The sequence below is a fragment of the Ammospiza caudacuta genome, chromosome 1, assembly GCF_027887145.1.
Source record: "Ammospiza caudacuta isolate bAmmCau1 chromosome 1, bAmmCau1.pri, whole genome shotgun sequence".
NCBI classification, from domain to species: domain Eukaryota; kingdom Metazoa; phylum Chordata; class Aves; order Passeriformes; family Passerellidae; genus Ammospiza; species Ammospiza caudacuta.
Genome location: NC_080593.1, coordinates 156,974,700 through 157,000,209, shown reverse-complemented (window position 1 = coordinate 157,000,209; position 25,510 = coordinate 156,974,700). Strand labels below are relative to the sequence as shown.

Genomic DNA, 25,510 nt, shown 5'->3' with positions numbered 1-25,510 from the left:
CACCCTTGGGATGTGGGACAATCCTGGGACAGCCCTGGGACGTGGGACAGCCCTGTGACACTGCCCTGGAGCTCTCCTGGGGGCAGGAGGGGTGTGAGCCCCAGAGGAAGCATCCCCTGCCCCAGTGAAATGTCAGTGCACACCAGGGCAGGGGGCAAAGCTGGTTCTGGGGAACTTCATGGCAAGGCTCCTGACAGCCAGGGCAGAGTCAGGACCTCACCCAGGGCTGGGTTATGGGGTGGCCTGGCAGGACAAGGCTCCCTCCCTGCAGCTGCTTTCCCTGCTCTTCCTAGTTCTTACAGGGCTGTGCTACAGAGCCCCATGGCTTTTACTCAGGGCTAGGAAAGGGAATATGCTGATTGCAGCTGCAGGTCTGCCCTGTGCTCTGGGGAAACACAGGGCCAAGGTCCCTGAGGGGAAGTGAAAGGATTTCTGAACCAGGGAAAGGTTCTCTGAACCAGGGAAAGGCTTTCTGAACTTGGGGAAAAGCTTTCTGAACCAGGGAAAGGCTTTCTGGACCTGGTGGAAACCTTTCTGAACCAGGAGGTGAAGCCGCACAGAAAGGATGGCTCCATAGAACAGGGGACAGAGAGCAGATGTGCCCTGGGAGCTGCAATAAGGGGGGGAGTTCCTCTGGCCAGGAGTTTGGCCAAGTTCCATCCACAGATCCCCTCCCTTCCCTGCACCATGCAGCAAGGGCTGAGAGGGGCCCAGAGCTCCCAGCAGAGCTGAGCAACCAGGGAATGGCAGGATTTGGGAAGGGTGACAAAGGAATGGCAGGGGTTGGGAAAGGTGACAAAAGCAGGCAGGAGAACACCACACCAGCCTGAACAACCAGGGAATGGCAGGGCTTGGGAAAGGGGACAAAGGAATGGCAGGGTTTGGGAAAGGTGACAAAGGAATGGCAGGGTTTGGGAAAGGTGACAAAGGCAAGCAGAACACCATACCAGCCTTCCTGGGGAGGTGACGTTCCTGGGGCTGCAATCTGCAGGGGGGGACAGAAGGGCACAGTCAGTGACTTCCCAGAAGAAGGGAATTGCCCCCAGAGGCAGGAAATTGCCCCCATAAGCAGGGCATTGCCCCCATAAGCAGGGAATTGCCCCCCCCCCCCCCCAGAAGCAGGGAACTGCCCCCAGAAGGAGGGAATTGCCCCCTATCAGCAGGAACTGCCCCCTGTCCCTGCCCCGTACCTTCCATGGGCGTGGGTGACGGTGTGGGTGCAGGGGACGGCGACTCTGCCAGCTGCTCCAGGGGGCTGCGCTTCCTGCCCTCCTTGGACTTGGCAATGACCATCTGGGCCTTGAGGGCATCCTGCTCCAGGGACTTCATCCTGCCAGGAACAGGGAGAGGGGTGGGACAGGAGCTGTGAGTGCTGCTGAGGGGGCAGAGCCACCCTACAGGGCAGGGACAGAGCAGGGACAGAGCCCTGGGCTCAGCACAAATCCCCCCAGGGTTCCCAGGGCAGGCAGGGGCACAGCTGGGCTGTCCTTTGCCACCCCCAAACACACCTGGGAGCACCTGTGCCACACACACAGAGCCTGGAGCTATGGACCAGCACACTGTGGGCAGCCCCAGAGTGCCAAAAAACAGGACAGGGACCTGAGCTGGGGACAGAACTGTGAGGATCACACAGGCAGGATCAGTGCTGGGGCTTCATCCTGCCCTGTGCTGCACCTGAACCCTCCTGTGCCAGCAGGAGAGCATGGAGGCCAGGCTGGATGGGGCCCTGAGCACCCTGGGATAGTGAAAGGTGTGGAAGGAGGTAGAACTGGGTGATCTCTAAGGTTCCTTCCAACCCCTCTGGGACCCTGTGACACAGCTGGGAAACATCAGAGCTGTCTGTTCCTTCCTCCCCACAGCTGTGAGACATCAGGGGTGTCTGTCCCTTCCTCCCCATCAGCCCCAGCACCCCCCTGCTCTCTGGGGTCACACCAGGGCCCAGCCGGGTCCTGCCCCAGGAGCCCCCAGCCAGGAGCATGCAGCTGTAGCAGGGCAGTGCACACCTGGATTGGCCTCCTGACCCTGGCCTGGGGACACAGACAGGAGCATGCAGCTGTGCACACCTGGATTGGCCTCCTCCTGCCCCAGGGGTGGCTCTCGAGGGCTGGCTCTGCCCTGGGGCAGCAGCAGCAGCTGCTCTCTGCCTGGACTGGTACAGCCTCCTGGCCAGGTCCTGCTCGTACTGCTTAATACTGTCTTCAAGGGTTGAGCATCTGAGGAGCAGCAGGAGGGACAGGAACAGGAGGGACAGGAGGGACAGGAACAGGAGGAGGAGGAGACGAAGAGATGATGGTGATGAACATTGCAGCAGACAAGAACAGGAAAAGAAAGAAACAGATACAGCAACAAACCCTGGGCAAGGGAAACTCGGCTCTGACACGGGGCAGCCTGGGCTGGGCTGGTCCCAGGTCTGATCCCACCCAGCAATGGGCACTGCTGGGGCAGCAGGAACCCCTGGGGCAGCCTGGGATGGTGCCCAGGACGGCAGCACCCATCAGTGCCCACATCCGGGGGATCAGGCCACATCCAGGGGACACCTCCCAGTGCTGGGAGACACCAGGAACAGCTCCAGCCCCATGGAGGGACCAGGAACAGCTCCAGCCCCAGGGAAGGGACCAGCTGTGGCTGCCCCTGGATCCCTGGCAGTGCCCAAGGCCAAGCTGGATGGGACATTGGGAATTAAGAATTGCTCCCTAGCAGGGTGGGCAGCCCTGGCACAGGGTGCCCAGAGCAGCTGTGGCTGCCCCTGGATCCCTGGCAGTGCCCAAGGACGGGGCTTGGAGCAGCCTGGCACAGGGGAAGGTGTCCCTGCCATGTCATGGGTGGCACCAGACAAACCCTCAGGTCCCTTCCATCCCAAACTGTTCCATGGCTGTGCCAGGGGCTGTGTGTGCCCAGAACCCCTGTGTGAGCTGGGGCTGTGTGTGCACAGAGCACAGGGGTGCTGGGGAAGGGGCATCCCCCATCCTGGCAGGGCCCTGATGGCACAGGGACAGCAAGGAGAGCCCAAGGAGGGCAGAGTGAGGGTCACGAGTGACAGCACAGAGCAGAGAACCGGAGAGAAGCAAAGACAGGAGGTCAGAGAGGGAGGAACAAACCCAGTGGGACGGTGGGGCTGAGCCCCCCAGACAGGCCTCCCCTGCAGACAGGACCTGGCCAAAACCCTGTGCCCATTCCAGAGCTGGAAAAGGGGCCCTGAGAGCCCTGGATCCTCCTGGAGATCTGGGGCAGCAGGGAACAGTCCCTCCTGTCCCACAGAAAGGGACAAGGGCCTGCAGTGCCAGGACAAGGGGGAAGGAATGGATTCCCACTGCCAGAGGGGCAGGGCTGGAGGGGACCTCGGAAAATCCTTCCCTGGCAGCCCTGGCACAGGGTGACCCAAGAATCCTGTGGTGCCCCTGGCAGTGTTCCAGGCCAGGCTGGATGGGATATTGGGAATTAGGAATTGTTCCCTGTGAGGGTGGGCAGACCTGGCACAGGGTGCCCAGAGCAGCTGGGGATCCCTGGCAGTGCCCAAACCCAGGCTGGATGGGATATTGGGCAGGAATTGTTCCCTGGGAGGGTGTGAGGCCCTGGCACAGGATGCCCAGAGAATCCTGTGGTGCCCCTGGATCCCTGGCAGTGTTCCACTCTTTCAAGGCTGATGGAACAGCTCATGTGGGTAAGAATGGGAATGGCCAGATCCTGCCACTCTTGGCTGCAGCAGGATGTCCAGCCCAGCTACCCTGGAAATGAGAAGTTCCATTTTTCCTTTTGGATGTGTGACCTTGCAGCCTCAGTGACACCATTCCAAAAGGGGCACAAACAAGGTGGGAACAGTGTGTGAGGGCAGGACACAGCCAGCACAGCACCCAGCTGGGTTTTGTCCATGGGGAGCTCCCCTGTGCAGGGCTGGGCAGCACTGGGGGAATCACAAGAGACAGGCTCAGCCAGGGCTTGGACAGATCCTGCACAGCCTCCCTCGACATCTGCCCCTGAAAGGGTCCCCATTCCCTGGTTTTACACCCTTTGGGTGCCAGATGTGCAGGAGCTGCCCTGCTGTGTGAAAGGATCTCCCATTCTCTGGTTTTATTCCCTTTAGGAGCTGCCCTGCTGTGTGAAAGGATCCCCCATTCCCTGGTTTTACTCCTTTAGGAGCAGCTCTGCCCTATAAAAGGATCTCCCATTCCCTGGTTTTATTCCTTTATGTCCCAGATGTGCAAGAGCTGCCCTGCTGTGTGAAAGGATCCCCACTCCCTGGTTTTACTTCTTTAGGAGCTGTCCTGCCCTGTAAAAGCATCCCCCACTCCCCAGTTTTACTCCTTTAGGAGCAGCTCTGCCCAGTAAAAGGATCCCCATTCCCTGGTTTTATTCCCTTTAGGAGCTGCCCTGCCCAGTAAAGGCATCCCCCATTCCCCGGTTTCACTCCTTTAGGAGCATCCCTGCCCTGTAACAGCATCCCCCACTGCCCGGTTTCCCTCCCTTTAATCCCCACACCCAGGACCAGCCCTGCCCAGTAAAAGCACCCTCCATTCCCCGGTTTCCCTCCCCTTATCCCCACCCCAGGAGTTTCCCTGTACTGTGCAAGCACCCTCCTTGCCCAGTTTCCCTGCCCTCATCCCCAGCCCGGAGCTGCCCCTCTCCCTCCCCGCAGGACAGGCAGCCCGGCTCACCGCGCCGCCCTCCACATGGCGCGTTTCTCGGCCTCCAGGGCGCGGCGCTCGGCCGGGGACAGCTCCTTGTCCTTGTCCTGCTGGGCCAGCAGCTCGGGGCTCTGCATCCGCAGCCGCTCCTGGTGCCGCCGCTCCGCCTTGGCCGTGCGCACGGGAGCGCCGGGCTCCGCGGGGGACAACCTGGACACGGGGGACAGGGGGGCTGTGAGGGGCTCACCTGGGCTGCAGGACTCACCTGCCAGCTCTGCACACCTGCCCCGCGCCATGGCAGCCTGCTCACCTGTCCCACTGCGCACGGGAGCGCCGGGCTCCGCGGGGGACAACCTGGGACACGGGGGACAGGGGCTCTGAGGGCCTGCAGGGCTCACCTGGCAGGCAGGGGCACCTGGGGGCACCTGCCCTGCAACCCTGGGAGCTCTGCTCACCTGCCAGCTCTGCACACCTGCCCTGTGCCCCTGCCAGCTCTGCTCACCTGCCAGCTCTGCTCATCTGCCCCGTGCCATGGCAGCTCTGCTCACCTGCCTGGTGCCACTGGCATGGGCTGCCATGGATGGGGAGGACACAGGACACAGGAAAGCTCCTTGTAAGGAGTTTCTGGCTGGATGGGGCTTGGATTGTCCTGGGAGCACCCCCCGCAGTGTCACAGACATCTTTTATGAAAAATCCTTTCCTTAGGATTGTTCCTCCTGAGAAGCTGGGAGGCCTCAGGAACAAAATGTAAACAATGGTTATCTGCTGCTGTGGAATGCAACAGGTGCATCTGTGATTGGTCTCGTGTGGTTGTTTCTAATTAATGGCCAATCACAGTCAGCTGGCTCAGACAGAGAGCCGAGCCACAAGCCTTTGTTATCATTCCTTCTTTTTCTATTCTTAGCTGGCCTTCCGATGAAATCCTTTCTTCTATTCTTTTAGCATAGTTTTAATGCAATATATATAATAAAATAATAAATCAGCCTTCTGAAACATGGAGTCAGATCCTCATAACTTCCCTCATCCTCAGAGCCCTGTGAACACCAAAAGGCAGGGGGTTGAAACCAGAGGGTCTTGCAGGTCCCTCCCACCCAACCCAACCCAACCCACGCTGGGTTCCATGAGGTTGGCTCTGCTCAGTTCCCCTCCCTGCCTCCCCCAGACCCTTCCCTGGCAGCCCCTGGCTGTTGAAGGGAGGAACTCTGCAGCCCCTGCCCCACTCACCCCGACATGGAGTTGGTTCTGTGCTCAGGCCTGATGCCCTCCTCCAGGGAATTCCTCTGTGAGCTGCTGCTCTCACTGAGCTCCAAGGGCCTGGAGAAAGAGCCCTGTGAGCTGCAGCACCACGGGCTGCACACCCAGCCAAGGGTGAAGCTCCACCCCAGGAGAGCAACAATTGCTCCAGGGTGAAGTCACAGCACTCTGTGATCACTGCTGTAAACATTCCTGTGGGATCTCCTGAACATCCACACGAATAGCAGAACTCATTTCCTGCACCTGCAGGCCACCCAGCCACTCACACACACACACAAATCTTTCCTCAGTTTTCCTAATAAAGATATTTGTTGGGCTTTCTTTTCCTCTGGATCTCACCCTTCAGTCCTGGGAAGCAGGACCTCACTCTTGGCTTTGTTAGATGTGGCACAAAGGATTCCAAACAGAGGAGCCCAAGAAAGATTCCCTTTGGAAACCCTGGTCACCTGATCCTGATTTTACACCCTCATTAACAAATTAATTTGATTATTTTAAGTTGTTCCATGAGATGGGCTATGGAGCTGGCTGGGAGAGCTGGGGGTGCTCAGTTTATGGTGACACCCAGCTCTGATTTTTACTGCTCAAGTTTATTTTAATTAAATTTCAGTTTCTCTTCCAGCATGAGGAAGAATATTTCAAGAAACACAACTTCAGCCTCTTCCACTGCCTCCCTTGCATCCAAGCATAAATAATAAACAACTGATGGAGCCAGGCTTCCTGTCCTTCAGCATGCCATGTTTCAGGATGAGAACAGGAGGGATCAGGGGGGCTTCCAGGGAACCAAGGGGCTGTGTGTGACTGCTTTCCTCCTTGGAGCTGCCCCAGCTCAGAGGGGCAGGGGCAGTCTCAGGGAACTGTGATGTGAGAAGGTCCTCCAGTGAGACTGGGCAGAAACAACAGAGAGAAATGAGATTGCAGTGCCAGGGAGTGTTCTGCCACTGTGACTGAGATGTGTTTGTGGAGAGCACACTGTCTGTGCCAAAGGCTTCAAAGGCAGATAAGGACAGCTTCAGCTTTACTTCAGTGCATTCTGAATTTATCTGGAGCCTTTCAGAATCCTGTTCTCGTTCCTCTGTTCTATGCCCAAGAATTAGAAAAAACCATCAAGGTAACCTGGAGGCCAAGTCCCAGAGAACGGGGAAACAAGCCTAAAAAAACCCAAATCTGTTTTAGCATCACTTTATCATTCAGCTTATCCTGAAGCATCTCTCTAAAATCAACCTCTCTCCACACCCTGGGGCACAGCTGAAGGAGCTGCTCCCTGGAAAGAGTGAGATGTAAAACTTGGCCTTTTCTGAAGCAGAAATCTGTGCCAGCCCTGTGCCCTGAGAGCTCCTGGGACTCTCTGCCCGTGGGAGGTGCAGGGCTGCCTGCTTTGGGTGAGACAGAGTAGAAATTCTCCAGAGTAGAAATCCATTTGGATTTAGGTGGAATGCACATCTTTGAGCCTGTGGTTAGAAAACACAGCTATGTAACCTGACTGCAAACCTAGGCTGGGAAACTGCTTCAGTGAAGGACAGAGAGAAGGGGGGACACAGAGGGTGATAGAGACAGAGAGACTGCTGTGAGAGCAGGCCAGCCTGACCTAGGAATTATTTCTGGTAAAGAAGAACTAGTGGCAAATGTCACGCAAAATTTGTAAAAATGAATATGCATGAACCTAATGTGAAATTGTATGAATATGTATTTGAGAGGGGGATAAAAAGGGACCTGAAGTTCCCATGTCTTTTAAGGAGAGCAATCTCCACATGTAATAATAAACATACCGGCTTTACAACTTGCACAAAGCTGTGGAATTTTTGGTTATCTCTGCAAAACAAGGGTGCTGCCTTACCGAGCTGCTGGAGCCTGGCTGCTCCTCCCATTCAGCCTCTCCACCTTGTACTCCACGCCCTCGATGATGACGCTGGACTGCACGGCCTGGGGCGCCCGCCTGCCCTCCTCCTCCTCCTCCTCAGCTTCCTCCTCCAGCAGCAGGGCTCGCTGCTGCTGCAGCTTGCGGGCTGCAGGGACACAGGAGGCAGATCACACACCTGGCAATGAAACCCCCCGGAAGGGATTGTGGGGGAGGTCTTGGCACTGAACCCCCAGGGTGGGACTGTGGGCAGATCCTGATAATGAACCCCCAGGACGGGACCTGTGGGGGGGTCCTGGCACTGAACCTGCAAGATGGGACCTGTGCGAGGGTCCTGACAATGAAACCCCCAGGATGGGACTGCGGGCAGGTCCTGACAATGAAACCCCCAGGATGGGACTGCGGGCAGGTCCTGGCACTGAACCCCCAAGAGATTCAATCCTGACGCTGAACCTGCAGGATGGGACCTCTGGGCAGGTCCTGGCACTGAATCCCCCAGGATGGAACCTCTGGGCAGGTCCTTCTCACCCTTGCAAGTCTGGGCTGGTTTCAGTCCATCCCCTCTCCATGAACACCTTTGTTCCTCACACTTCCACCAGTGATGCAACAAACTGTGCATGGTTTCCTCAGCTCCCCCTTTCCTTATCCACCAGATTTCCATCCCTGGACACCCAGGGCAGGTTTCCAGCAGATTTCCCAGTGCACTCAGCCTCACCCTGGAATTGGGCACAGTTTCTCCTGCCCTTTTCCCAGAGGGAAGGAAGGCCGTGGCAGCCTGCATCTGCCCCATGCCTCCTGCAGGAGCCAAGGCTGGGTGCTGGTGCTGGCCCCATGCGTAGCAGCGGCCCTGGGACAGCTCTGCTGGTGAGCACAACATCACCAGAGGGTCAGGAACAGAGGGGACAGGAGCAGGCAGCTCTGGGGCAGGTGTCCTACAGGTCACACAGGGGTGCTCCTCAGGGCTCAGCCCTGGGGCAAGACTAAAAATCTTAAAAATATAAAAATAATATTAAAAAGAAAAAACATTAAAAATAAATTAAAATTCTTAAAAATATAAAAATAATATTAAAATTATTAATAAAATAATTTTTCTGCATTCTGCAGGAGCTGAATGCAACAGGAACACTGCTGCTGATGCCAAACTGGGAGCTGCTGGTGGCTCTCTCAAGGGCCATGGAGCCCTACAGGAGGGTGCAGACAGGCTGGAACACTGGGCAACCATTACTGGCATGAAACTGAACCAAATGCCAGGTTCAGGTACGCTTTGGAGAGGAGTGGCTGGAAAGCTCGGTAAAAATGCTTTTGTCCACTTCACCTTGTTCCTTATCACCTCCTAAAGCAACTATAGGTAGGACTCGATGATCTTTAAGGTCTCTCCCAACCGAGTAATTCTGTGAATTCTGTGAACTCTCAAGCAAGAGGGAATGACAACACAAAGGAGAGCAGCAATGCAGCTCCTGGTGCAGCCCTGGAGCAGCACAGTGAGCTCTGAGCTCTGCTGCCAGTCCTGTGTGAGGGTGCCACTCACCTGGAGCTGGCACAGCCCCACTGTGGGCAGGGGCCTCACACATGTCCCTGAAGTGTTTATTGCAGGCTGCAGGCACAGAGCCCAGAGCAGGGAGCCTGGAATGCCCTGTGCCCTGCAGGGAGAGCTCTGTGAGAGCTGAACTGCAGCTGGAGAGGAGAAGGCTGCAGGCAGGACTCACTGCAGCCCTGCAGCACCCAGAGGGGCTCAGGGGGGCTCTGGACACAGGGCTGGAGGGGGGATGGCTTCAGGGATGGATTTGGGAAGGGACCCTGCCCAGAGCAGCTGTGGCTGCTCCATCCCTGGAAGTGTTCCAGGCCAGACTGGAGCCACTGGTCTGAGGCAAGGAGTCCTTGCCCACGGCAGGGGTGGCATTGAGTGGGTTAAAAGTCCCTCCAACCCAACCCAAACCCTTCTGTGATTCCATGATACAGGACACCTGAAACTACAGCACTGCACCAACCCAGGCAGTATCAGTGCAGCATGCACAGAATTGCTCAGCATTCACTTCAAATCATTCCCAGTCCTTACAATAACCACCCAGGGGCTTCTGGAAGTGCTGCATTTCTGTGGCAAAGGAATCCCTTAGCAGGACAACCCTCTGAGCACACAGTGCTACGTACCCTCCTCCTCTTTCATCTTCTTCAGGTCGTCCTCCCCCACCAGGGACACGCGCTTGGGAGGCTTGTCCAGGTGCTGCTGCTTCACCTCAATCTCAAAATACTTCTGCCTCTCCCGGAAGGACCTCTGCTCAGGGCTGTGCTGGCCCCCGGGGCTGTGGGCGGCCACCTGCAAGGGCCAGAACGCTGCTCAGGGGGCACATGGGGACACCCAGGGACAGGGGGCACACAGGGACACACAGGGACAGGGGGCACACAGGGACATACAGGGACAGGGGGCACACAGGGACATACAGGGACAGGGGACACACGGGGACACCATGGGACGGGGCACATGGGGACACACAGGGACAGGGGGCACACAGGGACACACAGGGACAGCGGGCACATGGGGACACACAGGGACTGGGGGCACACGGGGACACACAGGGACAGCGGGCACACGGGGACACACAGGGACAGGGGACACACGGGGACACACAGGGACAGGGGGCACACAGGGACACCCAGGGACAGGGGGCACACGGGGACAGGGGGCACACAGGGACACACAGGGACAGGGGACACACGGGGACACCATGGGACAGGGGGCACACGGGGACACACAGGGACAGGGGGCACACAGGGGGCACACAGGGACAGGGGGCACCCAGGGACACCATGGGGCACCCAGCCACAGCACTGCCCAGGCACAAGGGGCACTCAGGGATATGGGGCACCCAGGGACACCATGGGGCACCCAAGGACAGCACTGCCCACCCAGCCACACCACTGCCCCCCAGGCACAGGGGGCACCCAGGCACAGGGGGCACACAGGGACACACAGGGACACCCAGGGACACCATGGGACAGGGGGCACCCAGCCACAGCACTGCCCACTCAGCCCCAGCACTGCCCACCCAGCCCCATGCCACCCTATCCCTTGCTCTGCCAGCTGCCCCATCCCCTCAGTTCCCACTGTGCCCCCTCCTCTCACTCTGCCCCATCCTCTCAGCTCTCACTTTGCCCCCTCCTCTCCTCCTCCTGCTCCTCCCCAGCCCTCCCACACTCTGCCCCATCCCTCCACTGTCGCAGACATCTTTTTGTGAAAATCTTTTCTTTAGGATTTTTCTCTCCTGAGAAGCTGGGAGGCCTCAGGAACAAAATGTAGACATTGGTTATCGGCTGTGGAATGCATCAGGTGTGTCTGTGACTGGGCCATCTTGAATGTTTACAATTAATGGCCAACCACAGACCAGAGAGCTTGGACTCTGTCAGAGCCACAGACCTTTGTTATTCACTCTTTGCTATTCTATTCTATTCTTAGCTGGCCTTCTGACGAAACCTTTCCTTCTATTCTTTAGTATAGTCGTAACGTAACATATATCAATCAGCCTTCTGAGCATGGAGCCAACATTCTCATCTCTTCCCCCATCCAAGAACCCCTGTGACCACCATCACACCCCACCCACACCCCCATGACTCCCAGCACCCACCTCCAAGGCCATTTTGGTGTTTTCTGTGCTGCTCTGACCAGACAGTTCCTAAGGACAGAGAGAAACAAGCATGTTCCAAAAGGAAAGGTTCCAGCCCTGTGCCCCAAGGCCAGGCAGCTGACACAGGTCCCCAAACTGTCCCTGAATTCACACAGATTTAACAAGGCTTAGCAATGGTCAGGAGTGAGGATTTATGGTAAACTGAGGGTTAAACAGAACCAGGTGTGACAACTCCTGAAAGGGAGAAACTGAAAATCACAGGAAACAGGCACCAAACAGGAGCAGGGGCTGGAGGGGAGTCACAGGAGCTGGCAGGACCCACTCACACTTTGCTTGCATCAAAGACAAAACCACCCAAAATTTACTTTAAAGAAGCAGAGATGCCATCAGAAGGAATGAAATCTGTATTTACTGGGATACATAACAGAATGTTGGATGAACAGAACTTCAGAGGGATAAAATTGATCCCCAAAATCCATCTGTTAACCAGGAATCCATAGGGGCAAACTGAGAACTGCAAACTAGTTATGGAAAATAAGGAAGTTTTACAATTAGACAAACTGAAATGACCCACAAAGAGAGAGCAAGGAGATGATCTCTGGCTTTATCCAAATACTCCAAAAATTTGTGAATTCAGAATTCAGAACTGGAGTGGATCTGCCTGAGCAACCTCCTACAGCTCTGGAGATGTTTGACCAACGCTCTCAGGCCCATGGTGGGGTTCCTGGGGGTGTCCTGAGCTGGATCTGATGATCCTTGTGGGTCCCTTCCAAATCAGGACGTCCCAGGATTCTGGGATTCCAGGATTCCAACACCCAAGGCTGCCCTGTTCTGCAGGGGGAACTGAGGCAGTGACCTCCAAGGCCTCAGCTAGCCTGGACTGTTCCAGGATTCAGCTAGATGGCAGGGAAAGGAAGAGTCCCAGTGAAAATCAAAATCTACCCAAAAATGTCTCAGCACAGGTTTAGCCAGGCCCTGGAACCTGGAATTTCAGAGTTCCTTTGCGTGGTTGTACATCAGTATCCCAATGTCCAGGGAGAACAACAATGCTTGAGATTCCAGGAGCTTCCAGGATCTGACACAGCCAGGACCCTGCCAGGATGAACATCTGCCCCATCACACATTCCAACAGGACCTGACACAGCCAGGACCCTGCCAGGGTGAACATCTCATCACCAACACAGGACCCTGCCAGGATGAACATATGCACTATCTACACACATTCCAACTCCAACAGGACCTGACAGAGACAGGACCCTGCCAGGATGAACATCTGCATCACCCACACACTCCAAATCCAGCACAGGACCCTGCCAGGATGAACATCTGCATCACCCACAGACTCCAAATCCAGCACAGGACCCTGCCAGGATGAACATCTGCATCACCCACACACTCCAAATCCAGCACAGGACCCTGCCAGGGTGAGCATCTGCACCACCCACACACTCCAAATCCAGCACAGGACCCTGCCAGGATGAACATCTGCACCACCCACACACTCCAAATCCAGCACAGGACCCTGCCAGGATGAACATCTGCACCACCCACACACTCCAACAGGACCTGGCACAGCCAGGACCCGGCCAGGGTGAGCATCTGCACCATCCACACACTCCAACAGGACCTGGCACAGCCAGGACCCGGCCAGGATGGATGCCCTGTGGATCTGCACCATCCACACAGGACCCTGCTAGGATGACCATCTCATCACCAGAGCCTTTCCAGGGTGACCATCCCATCCCCAGCCCTTCCAGCTCTCCCAGGCCCTGGCCATGTCCCCAGCTGTCCCTGCAGGGCGGGCTGGTGCCACCAGGGCTGGGTTACCTGTGTCCCCAGCAGGGGCTGGGACAGGGGCACTGCTGCAAAGGTCTTGTAGGCCTGCTTGACATTGATGGGCACCTCGTCAGGGGATGGTGGCGACGGCGGCGATGGCTTTGGCTGCAGGGACAGACAGACAGACAGACAGGAGGCAAAGGTGAGCACAGGTGAGCACAGGTGGGGGGAAAACCCATACGGGGGAAACACAGCCTGAGACTTGGCCTGCAAAGCCTGGTAAGGGGGATATGGAAGGAACAGGTCAGGGAACACGTAAGGGATCTGTGAGCCTTGGGAAGGCAATCTCAGCCTCTGCTGCTGAGCCCTGGGCAGGAGCACCAGGAGCAGAGCACTGCACACACACTGTGCACAGCAGCACGAGGGTCACAGCCTGTTCTGTTCCATGCACAGTGAAGGAATGGTGCTTTTGGTGGCACAGACCTTCACTGACCCGATGGGAATGTTGTGACACATCCTCTGGCCAAGGGCACATTGCTGTCCCAGTCCTTGAGGATTTACACCCAATTCAACCTACCTGAATCAGGGTTTTGTGGGCTAGAACTGGACAGCTACACATTGATTTCTATTTAGGGCTGAACAAGAGCCCCTCTAGTGGAAGGTGTCTCTGTTTTTAAGGTCCCTCCCAACCCAAAGCACCCTGTGATTCCAGGATCTGATCCAGGGATCTGTGATGGGGAGGAGATCTGCCTTTGATCCCAAATTTTCCTCTGCAGAATTACACTTACACATCTGACAAGGTCTGAGGGGATGTTCCTGGTCCTGTCACTGTCTTTGCTGGTCCCTCCCTCACCCAGCCCCTGCAGCACTGGGGGTCCTGCTCTAAGCACCACAGAGATGGAAGGGTGGGGGGCAACGGCACCCAAACCTTCCTCCTCCTCCTCCTCCTCCTCTGGAGAGGAAATCCCCTCCAGCTGCTCATCCCTCCAGCTGCACCAATCCAGTTCTGGTTCTGGCTTTTCTTAGTGCTGGACTAGGGTTAAACAATGCTGTCTGATGGGCTAAAGCACAGCACAGTGAGGTCAGGAGAGCGGTGAAATGTGAGCCATGCCCATTCCATGGGTTCTGTACAGCCTGCAAATCAGGTCTCTGATATCTCTGGTATCCCACTGCACCAGCTCCAGCAGGGATAGAAGGGCTGGATTGATGGAATCTCACCCAGCATGGTTTGTGTAAAGGACTGAAAGCCCATCCAGTCATGGGCAGGGACACCTTCCACTATTCCTTCCACTTTTATATGAAGGGACACAGGTCTTGCCTCGTGACAAAGACAAAAACACCTGAATTTTTCTCCCCCATCCACAAACAGCCCCAGAAACAAGAACCTTTCAAAAACAATGAGGACACCTGGTCACCACACCAGAGTGACCAGGCATGTGGTGACCACACCAGAGTGACCAGGACATGTGGTGACCAAACCAGAGTGACCAGGGACATGGTGGCCACACCAGAGTGACCAGGGACATAGTCATCAAACCAGAGTGACCAGGACATATGGTCACCAAACCAGAGTGACCAGGGACATAGTCATCAAACCAGAGTGACCAGGGACATGATGACCACACCAGAGTGACCAGGCACATGGTGACCACACCAGAGTGACCAGGCACGTGGTCACCAAACCAGGGTGACCAGGCACGTGGTGACCACACCAGAGTGACTAGGCATGTGGTCACCAAACCCCAGAGACCAGGCATGTGGTCAGCACACCAGAGTGGCCAGGCACATGGTTACCAAGCAGAGTGACCAGGACACATGGTCACCAAGCAGAGTGACCAGGCACGTGGTCAGCACACCAGAGTGACCAGGCACGTGGTGACCAAACCAGTGACCAGGCACGTGGTGACCATGCAGAGCCCCTTCTGGGAGGGCTCCTGCCCCCGACATGGCACTGCACCACCCGGGGCAGCCACAGGGCTCTGGGGAGGGCTCCCTGGGCACTTACAGAGCTGTGGGTCCTGAAGCAGGGCTGGGGCTGCTGGAAGGGGTTGGGGCTGTCCCCCTCCTCGGCCCTGAGTGCCACAGCGGCGCTCGGTCGCACGCGGGACAGCGGCTGGATGACGCCGGGCTTGGTCTGCTGGTGCCAGGGCAGCGTGGGCAGGGCACAGGAGGGCAAGGGGGCACAAAGAGAAGAGAAACGAGCAGTTAGGGCAGCCAGGTGTCTGCCATGCAGCTGAATAAACAAACCCATGCAAATCCATGCATCCCCACTTCTCTCCTCGGCTGTGCTGCTGTTCCAGCTGCAGGAGCCAACACCAAATGAGACTCATCCAGGGAAGGGTTACACAGCACCACTGCACTGCAGAGAACAAAAGGAAGGACCAAAGGAAGCACCTGCCAGACCAGCAGCAGCTACAGGGGTTGGCAGGGTATGGTGAGTGTGACCAAGCTCAGAAAATGAGAGCACCAGGGATGGAAGGAAGGAAACATCAGCCAGGAATATGGGAACTGGCACAAGCTGTGGATGGAAGTGAACCAGGTTGGTTCTGATGAGAAATGCAGTTACTGGAGCAGAGGTGAGAGGCTAAAACCTCTCCTAGATGTCACCATCACTGCTGAAGGCTGTGTGAAAGTGAGCAAAGCACCTGCAAGTGGAGAGAGTGGCACAGGGACTGGGTAAGGCAGCAAAACCTGCAGGAGGAGAAACAGCAATAAAAGCTGCAAAAACAGCTCGACTGGGTTTTCACATGGACCATATCTGAGACCTGATGCATTTGTACAAACTCGAGGCATAGTGGAAGACTGGAGGAGACAGACTAGGAGCCAAGAGGAGGAAGGAACAAGCTCCAAGTGCTGGGGGATGCACAGGGACAGCACAGTCAGGTTTCACAGCAGCTGTACTCACTGATTTACTGTCATCCTGCGATGTGATGAAGTTAATGGAAGCCTGCAAACAGAAACACAGGGGTAAATCTGGAGTCTGGAAGCCTTTGTTTACCCCTGCCCCACTGCCCACCCTGTGAGGGGAGCTCCAGGTGCCACAGAACCCCAGTCCTTGCCTCTTCAGGTGAGGACAGCCCACGTGCACGAGCCTCTCCCAGCCCCTGTGCTGTGTGAGGAGACCCTCACAGCTCTCTGCACATCTCCAAACCCTGAGCCCAACTGTGGGACAGTCCTGGCCGTGGGCACAGCCCCTGCTCCTGCTCCCTGGACATTCCCTGGGCACATTCTCTGGGCACAGCCCCTGCTCCAGGTCACATTCCCTGCTCCTGCTCCCTGGCACATTCCCTGGGCACATCCCCATGACACATCCCCTGCTCCTGGGCACACTCCCTGGCACATTCCCTGGGCACATCCCCCGGTCCCTGGGCATTCCCTGGGCACATCCCCTGCTCCTGCTCCCTGGGCACATCTCCAAACTCTGAGCCCAACTCTGGGACAGCTCTGGCCCGGGGCACAGCCCCTGCTCCTGCTCCCTTGACATTCCCTGGCACATTCCTGGGCATTGCCCCTGCTCCTGCTCCCTGGCACATCTCCTGGTACATTCCTTGGGCATATCCCCTGCTCTGGGCACATTCCCTGCTCCTGGCCCATGGCACACTCCCTGGCACAGTCTCTGCTCCTGGTCCCTGGGTACGTTCCATGGGCACATTCCCTGGGCACATCCCCATGGCACATCCCCTGTTCCTGGTCCCTGGTACATTCCCTGGCACATTCCTGGGCCCATTCCCTGGGCACATCCCCTGCTCCTGGTCCCTGGCACATTCCTGGGCACATTCCCATGGCACATCCCCTGTTCCTGGTCCCTGGTACATTCCCTGGCACATTCCTGGGCACATCCCCTGCTCCTGGTCCCTGGCACATCCCCTGGGCACATCCCCATGGCACATGGCCACCCTGCACACCTGCCCCAGCCCGAGCAAAGCTGTCCCCCCCTGCTCTTCCCAGGCACTCGTGGTGCCACCACAGCAGCAGCTGACAGGGAGCAGCCCCTCGTGCCTCGAGTGCCAGCGGGGTGCTGCTCCCTGGGGGACCCCAGGGGATGCCAGGACACCCTGTGGGGATCCTGAGCCCCCACGGGGATGTTGGGTCTCCGTGCGGATTCTGAGCCCCCGAGGAGATGCCAGGATGCCATGGAGATGTTGGGTCCACGTGGGGCCCCAGTGGGGATGGCCAGGTTCCCGTGTGGATCCCATGGGGATGGCAGGCCCCCCAAGGGCTCCCCGTGGGGATGTTGGGTCCCCATGGGCCGTGGTGCCAGCGCAGGGCAGCGCAGCAGCCAGGTGGGCAGTGCAGCAGCCGTGCAGGGGCACACTGCACACCGCGAGCAGCACTTACACAGCGCTGTAAACTATGAGCAGCCCTTACACAGCACCACATACCGTGAGCACCACTTAAAAGAGCAGCCTTTACAAAGCACTCCACACCATGAGCAGCACTTACACAGCACTGCACACCATAAGCAGCGCTTACAAAGCCCTACACACCACGAGCAGCGTTTACAAAGCGCTGTAAACCATGAGCAGCACTTACACAGCACTCCACACCATAAGCAGCGCTTACAAAGCGCTCCACACCATGAGCAGCACTTATAAATCCCTGCACACCTTGAGCAGCACTTACAAAGCCCTGCACACCAGGAGCAGCACTTACAAAGCACTGTAAACTATGAGCAGCCCTTACAAAGCGCCGTAAACCATTACAAAGCCTTACAAAGCACTGCACACCATGAGCAGCCCTTGCAAAACACTGTAAACCACAAGCAGCATTTACACAGCACTGCACACCATGACCAGCACTACAAAGCCCTGCACACCATGAGCAGCACTTAGAAAGCGCTGTAAACCATGAGCAGCACTTACACAGCACTACACACCTCGAGCAGCACTTAGAAAGCGCCATAAACCATGAGCAGCATTTACAAAGCACTGTAAACCATGAGCAGCACTTACACAGCCCTGCACACCATGAGCAGCACTTACACAGCCCTGCACACCATGAGCAGCCCTTACAAAGCGCTGTAAACCATTACAAAGCCTTACAAAGCACTGCACACCATGAGCAGCACTTAGAAAGCACCATAAACCAAAAGCAGCACTTAGAAAGCCCTGCACACCCTGAGCAGCCCTTACACAGCCCTGCACACCTCGAGCAGCACTTACACAGCACTGCACACTATAAGCAGCCCTTACAAAGCACTGTAAACCATTACAAACCTTACACAGCACTGCACACTATAAGCAGCCCTTACAAAGCACTGTAAACCATTACAAAGCCTTACACAGCACTGCACACAATGAGCAGCACTTACAAAGCACTGCACACCTCGAGCAGCACTTATGAGCAGCACTTACAAAGCACTGCACACCATGAGCAGCACTTACAAAGCGTGTCTCCCTGCCGGCCAGGTGAGGGGCCCGGGGGGCTGTGGGCACCTGTGGGGAGGGGCAGCAGCACATAGAGAATGGGAGAGAAAAGGAGAGACTGGGTTTGCCAGGGGAGAGGAGCCCGAGGGGAGCCCCCTGCCCTGCCTGGAACCCCCAGACCCAGCACAGACACCTCCTGCCTCCCCCAGCCCCATGCAGACCTCAAGCCAGGCAGGACCCTCACAGTGCCTACTCAACCCTTACAATGCCTACTCAAACCTTACAATGCCTACTCAACCCTCACAGTGCCTACTCACAGTGCCTACTCAACCCTCACAGTGCCTACTCAACCCTTACAATGCCTACTCAAACCTTACAATGCCTACTCAACCCTCACAGTGCCTACTCACAGTGCCTACTCAACCCTCACAGTGCCTACTCAACCCTTACAATGCCTACTCAACCCTCACAGTGCCTACTCACCCCTCACAGTGCCTACTCAGTGCCTACTCAACCCTCACAGTGCCTACTCAAACCTTACAATGCCTACTCAACCCTCACAGTGCCTACTCAACCCTTATAATCCCTACTCGGGATCAAGGATTCCATTTCCCTCAAGGAATTCTCTGAAATCAGCCAGTCAATTCTGGCTGGGGTACTAGATGTTGAAATCAAAGAATTAACATTATTCTCTGAATTAATTAATTAATTAATTAATTAACTAACATAATTCTCTGAAATCAGCCAGTCGATTCTGGCTGGAGTACAAGATGTTGAAATCAAAGAATTAACATTAAAAATAGATGGAGCCAGAGAGTAAGAGACAAAATTCCTCGGAACTTCTGCTCTGAAGCAGCAACCTGAAAGTGAAGACTCCTGAATCCCTGGAGAAGGAGAGATCCGGGACTGCTCAACCTGGAAAAGACCTCGAAGCCCCTCCACTGCCCTAAAGGGCTCCAGGAGAGCTGGGGAGGGACAGGACAGGGGGGAATGGCTTCCCACTGACAGAGGCAGGGTTGGATGAGATTTTGGGAAGAAATTATTTCATTCAAGGGTGGGCAGGCCCTGGCACAGGTGCCCAGAGCAGCTGTGGCTGCCCCTGCATCCCTGGCAGTGCCCAAGGCCAGGCTGGACAGGGCTGGGAGCCCCTTGGGACAGTGGGAGGTGTCCCTGCCCATGATAGGGGCTGGAATGAAATTGTCCTGAAGGTCCCTTCCCACCCAAACCATCCTGGGAATCTGTGAAAATTACCTCAAAGAAATAAAGAGAATTGGCACCGGTGATAAAAGGAAAACTTACAAAAACCACAGCTGCTGTCAGAAATGTAAACAGGGAAACACAGCTGGAACAAAGTGCATTGGAACAGTTCAGCTGTGACACCGCCTTCCAATGGTGCTGGGAACCTGCTGAACACTCAATTTAAAATGATCCACGACTGAGGGAGATGGGGACAGGCTGAGAGGGAGCAGAGGCTGCGCTCACGAGCTGCTCCTGCTGCTCCTGGCCCTGCTGCTCAGCCTGCCCCAGCAGCCCAGAGCTCCTGCCCAGCCCCAGAGCTGACATGGAGCAGGGAAGTGCCACAGCTGGGGGAGAACAGCTGGAGAACAGCTGGACTCCAAAAGGAACCAACAGACCCAAAAGGACAGAGAACAAAGAACAACTGGCAATTCACTCCAGCCCCAGTATAAACCCAGCAATGGGCAACGACTGCAAAGGGAAAATGTAAAAATCTCTTTAAATTCATTTAACTTCCAAAGGCTCAACTGAGCTGTGGTACCTCATGTCATGGGATGGACAAGGAGATCAAGGATACTGAAAAGTTCAGAGATAAATAAGGAATATGAATGTCAAGGGATAAAAGGTAATGTTTATATTAATTATTTATACAGACAAAAATCATCAGATAAATAAGGAATATGACTGTCAAGGGATAAGAGGTAATGTCTGTAAAGAAAAAATCATTGGAAGTTGTGACAGTGTTCACAGAAGTCTAAAAATAAAAAAAACCCAAAAATATAACTCTATGTTTCAAAAAGTTTAATTTATTATTTTATAATATATATTATACTATATATATTATAGATTATATAATATAAATATATATTAATATATATTTATGATATATATTATACTAAAACTATACTAAAAATAAAAAAAAATCATCAAAAAACTGACTAAAAATAATAATATAAAAAAAAAAAAGCAAAAACTTGTGGCTTGGACAAAGAGTCCGAGCCAGCTGACTGTGACTGACTATTAATTAAAAACATAAAACCAATCACAGATCTACTTGCTACATTCACCAACAACAAATAATTACTGTTTACATTTTATTCCTGAAGCCTCTCAGCTTCTCAAAGAGAAAAATCCTAAAAAAAAGGATTGTTCAAAAAGTATCATAACTACAAGAAGCTACAAAAGCAAAGATTCTTCCCATTGCAGAGAGAAAGCCTCTGGCAAGGAGCTGCAGCAGGATCCTGAGGGCAGGGTCAGCCAGAAGAGGCAGCAGCAGGATCCCTCCAGCTCCTGGCCAGCAGCTCTCCATGCTCACAGGGAGAGCCAGGCATCCTCTCTGGTTTACAGACCCAGACCCTGATCCTCCATTTCTAACCACACCAGGCATCCCCTGCAGGCCTGGGCAGCCCTGGTTTAATAACCCAAATCCCAACTCCTCCATTTCTAACCACACCAGGCACCCTCTGCAGGCCTGGGCAGCCCTGGTTTAATAACCAAATCCCAACTCCTCCATTTCTAACCACACCAGGCTGACACAGAGAGGATCAGGCATCCCCTGCAGGCCTGGATAGCCCTGGTTTAATGACCCAAATCTCCATTTCTAACCACACCAGGCTCACATAGAGAGAACCAGGCATCCTCTGCAGCCCTGGTTTACAGACCCAAACCCTGATCCTCCATTTCTCACCACACCAGGCTCACACAGAGAGCCAGGGATCCTCTGCAGGCCTGGGCAGCCCTGGTTTAATAACCCAAATCCCAACTCCTCCATTTCTAACCACACACCAGGCTCACACAGAGCACCACGCATCCTCTCTGGTTTACAGACCCAAACCCTGATCCTCCATTTCTAACCACACCAGGCTCACACAGACACCCAGGCATCCCCTGCAGCCCTGGTTTACAGACCCAAACACTGACCCTCCGTTTCTAACCAGACACCAGTTGCCAGAATTAAAGAATCTCTGTGCAGGGCACTGGTCCAAAAAGACCATTCCCAAAAAACTCACAACTACATGTTGTAGCCCCCCCGTCATCACTCTGCAATTAAGCTGCCCCTCAGAGCTCATTCAGAGCAGCTAATTACCCTTCTGGCTCTCTGGGACACTCCGAGGGAGGGAGTTGTTCCCTTGCTCTCTGGTTGCCTGTTGTGATGGATCCCCTCCACCCTGACAGGGTCACTCCAGGGTGGAAATTGCCCTCAGCCCCCTCTGTCCTGCAGCCCTGGCAGTGCCCCCTGCCCTTCCCACACCCCCTGTGCTGGGGGCAGTCTCACCTGAGGATTGCTGGGAGAATAGGGGGATTCACGCCTGGAATTCCCTGCGCCAGCCTCACCCACGGGAGCCTGAAAGAGAGAAAACAAAGCTCAGGACAGAGCTCCAGAGTTACTGCATGGCAGGAGGGGTCTGTGCAGCTCAGGGGCACGGGACACCCTGCACAACCAGCGATATGAAAAATGTGTATTTTATGGTTGGCTTTTCGCAAATATTAAAATGAATATTACATTCATAATATTAACTGGTGTTGTGTTAGAAAGTAATGCTGTATTAATTCTCTTAAGTAGTGTGTTAAATATAGTTTTGGGTTATAAAAAATGTTAAAATAGATACAATGCTATGTAGGATACTTTTTTTAAAGAAAGGACTTGCAGCGAGATAGCAGCCACAGGACACCTGAATCTTTCAGAGACAAAGAATTTACTGCTCCATTATCAGAAGAAATGAAATTCTTCCTGGCCCGTCGGTGCTGTCAGGATTCAGAGGAAGCAGCTGACACTGCCCAGACAGAATCCTGTGTTTGAATGCAATTTATGCATCATAGATGAGGTGTATGAATATGCAACAGGCTGTTGCTTTTAAGGGTTAATCCTCTGTTAACGTGGGTCCTTTTCGGGCTTATTTTGCCCAGAAAAGATACCCGGATTGTCCGTAACTCTTTGTCTTTATTGTCTCATATTGTCCTAATTAAAATTGTCCAAATTATTATTACTCTAATTGTATTACTATTTTTATAACCATTTTATTACTACTAAAATTTCTAAAACAAGTGATTGGCGTTTTTCACAAGGGAGCAAGGCTAGCAGGGCCCAGCAGCAGGTGGCACATGCCAGAAAGCACCAGGAGCAGCGAGGGAATGAGGTTAAACACCGGGATCACATCCCAGCTGGATCGGGTTACATCATCGGCATTCCCAGGAATCCTCCTCCTCCCTGACTCCCACAGCCCTCACAGGCAGGGTCAGCTCCAGGAAAAGCTCCTGGGCACAGACACGGAGCAAAGAAAGCCTGGATGCAGGGACAGAGGGCCCTACTGGTTCCCAGAGCAACCCTGACACTGAGCAGAAAATGCCATTCCTGGATGCAGGGACACAGGGCTCTCCTGGCTCCTAAAGGAACCTCTGGCACTGGGGCTCAGCTGCCAGCAGCTGAACAGAGAGCAGCATCCCAGGAACCACCTGCACTCCCACTGCAGCATCAGGAACACCTTTCACAAGGATTTCTAATGCCTCAAGATAGAGGCAGGTCATTTGGTATTTAGGGAACTATTCAGGCAAACCTACAGCTCCCAGTCACTAATACCATGCACACGGCCAGATGGATAAAATCAATATTTTGACACACCAAGCCTGAAGTTTATACTGGAGCACAGATTCCAGATACCTTGCTAAGCTCACCTGGCTACACACCTGAGAAATTTCTAGGAAGAACTAAACCACCTCCAAGATCACTACAGCTGAGGATTGGGTTTGTTGCTGGCTGTGTATGGGGCTGCTTATGTGGGGCTGCTCTGATTTTCAGACCTCCCAAAAGGCTTTAAAAGGAAGGAGGAGAGAGCAACGTGGTGCTCATCTGGAGGGTGCTATCTTTGGGTCCAGTCCCTGCTCCACCATGGGTTTCCTGTGCAACAGCAGGAATGTCAAACACAGATTTCCCAGAACAGAAAGCAAAGCTCTCCCCTGGAATTCCCAAGTCTTGATCTACTGAATGGTCACTTGGGAGGAGCAGCTCCTGGGCTGCGGATCTGCTGTGGTTTCCAGATGTTTTCCACAGCCCAGAGGAGGGCTGTGGCACCAGCCCTGATCCCCACCAGTGTTTTACAGATGTTCTCCAGATGTTTCCACAGTCCAGAGGAGGGCTGTGGCACCAGCCCTGATCCCCACCAGTGTTTTACAGATGTTCTCCAGATGTTTCCACAGCCCAGAGGAGGGCTGTGGCACCAGCCCTGATCCCCACCAGTGCTGCTCCCAGGCAGAGCCCAGGGGACAGCAGGGAGGTCACAGATGCCATCCTGTCCCCACACCCCAGCACCAGGGTGTGTGTTAGCAGCCAGGGCATGGCCTGGCGGCCCGGGGACCCCTCATGTGGCACATTAGGGGGCACACAGGGCAGGGACCGGCCCGCGGGCGCCGTGCTGCCCGGTGCCAGGGTTTAGTAGGGAGCAGTGGCCAGGCTGTGTCTGTCAGTGCATGCCACACACCACACGCTGCTTGCCTTGGAGTGCAGGCTGGTCTTCAGCACGCCCCCCCGGCCGTAGCCCAGGGGAGGCCCCCCCAGGCCAGCCCTGCCCCTGCGGTTGGCCACCACAAAGGGGTTCTCACTGAAGGGGATGGGCTGCGAGTCGATCAGGCACTCGGGCGTCTCTGGCAGCTGCTCCTGGGGCAGGGGGCAGCCCTCGGGCTCCTGCTGCTCTGCCTGGGGCTGCTGGGGAGGCGTGGGGGGCCGGGGGGGCCGGGCTGTGCCCGCTGCCGGCTCCGGGGACGCTGCCCGGCCGTGCCATGCCTGTGAGCACAGCACGGCGCAGTCACCCTCCATGCTGCAGCTGGGCTGGGGGCACTCAACAGGCTGAGAGGAAACACAAGGGTCACACAGAAACGAGGAGAACACAGAGAAGAGGAGCACAGAGAAAACAGAACAGCTGCTGAGGGACAGGGGAGAGAATTCCAGTGCTAACGCCCGCACGGCATCCCGACCCTCTCCTGCCCTGCCACCAACCTGTGACCCTCAGTGTCCCTCCTGGAGAGGACCCTGCTGTGCACACACAGCCCAGGAGGCTGACAGGCTGCCCTGCTCCACTCACACACCTCCCTGCAGCTGCTCCCAGCCAAACCCACCTCCAGCACCTGCACAAGCACCTGTGACCCTGTATGAGCACCTGTGACCCTGTGCAAGCACCTGTGACCCTAAACAAGCACCTGTGACCCTCAGTGCCACTGCCTGGAGAGGAGCCTGCTGTGCACACACAGCTTAGAGAGCTGACAGGCTGCATTGCTCCCACTGAGAAACCTCCCTGCAGCTACTCCCAGCCAAACCCACCTCCAACACCTGTACAAGCACCTGTGACCCTCAGTGTCACTCCAGGGGGCTGACAGGCTGCATTGCTCCCACTCAGAAACCTCCCTGCAGCTGCTCCCAGCCAAACCCACCTCCAACACCTGTACAAGCACATGCTCCCCCCTCACCTCAGCACACACAACCACAGAACATTCAGCTGGGGCTGGTAGGCACCTCTGAGATCCTCCAGTTCAATCCCCACTTCACTGAGCCCCACCACGCATGGTCCAGCCTCTGCTGCCACCCCAGTGCTGCCACAGGGTCACTCCCACCACACCTGCCCAAGTGAACATGCTTTAAGGGCCCCAGTGCTGCCACAGGGCCCCACCTGCCCAGGTGAACATGCTTTAAGGGCCCCAGGGCTCCCAGCACCCCCAAACACCAGAGCTCAGCGAGCACAGCCCCTCTGGGTGGCCCTTGCTGATGGCAGGGCTGAGGCAGCCCCAGCTCTG

General features: G+C 55.4%; 1 protein-coding gene across 2 annotated transcripts in view; it reads right to left on the bottom strand.

The window, feature by feature from the left end:
* SCRIB (scribble planar cell polarity protein) overlaps positions 1-25,510 on the bottom strand; it is a 128,287-nt gene that overhangs the window by 9,639 nt on the left and 93,138 nt on the right. The window contains exons 30-43 of one of the 2 annotated variants that reach the window (XM_058802379.1): positions 24,219-24,569; positions 22,005-22,073; positions 18,512-18,562; positions 16,033-16,074; positions 15,133-15,261; positions 13,179-13,292; positions 11,352-11,399; positions 9,880-10,045; positions 7,711-7,879; positions 5,847-5,936; positions 4,653-4,832; positions 2,064-2,213; positions 1,191-1,330; positions 948-985 (exon numbers count right to left, since the gene is read on the bottom strand). In XM_058802379.1, the coding sequence (XP_058658362.1) occupies positions 948-985; positions 1,191-1,330; positions 2,064-2,213; positions 4,653-4,832; positions 5,847-5,936; positions 7,711-7,879; positions 9,880-10,045; positions 11,352-11,399; positions 13,179-13,292; positions 15,133-15,261; positions 16,033-16,074; positions 18,512-18,562; positions 22,005-22,073; positions 24,219-24,569 (1,737 nt within the window). Of the gene's footprint in view, positions 1-947; positions 986-1,190; positions 1,331-2,063; positions 2,214-4,652; positions 4,833-5,846; positions 5,937-7,710; positions 7,880-9,879; positions 10,046-11,351; positions 11,400-13,178; positions 13,293-15,132; positions 15,265-16,032; positions 16,075-18,511; positions 18,563-22,004; positions 22,074-24,218; positions 24,570-25,510 lie in introns of both variants that reach the window. The other variant, XM_058802370.1, reaches the window with a different exon arrangement.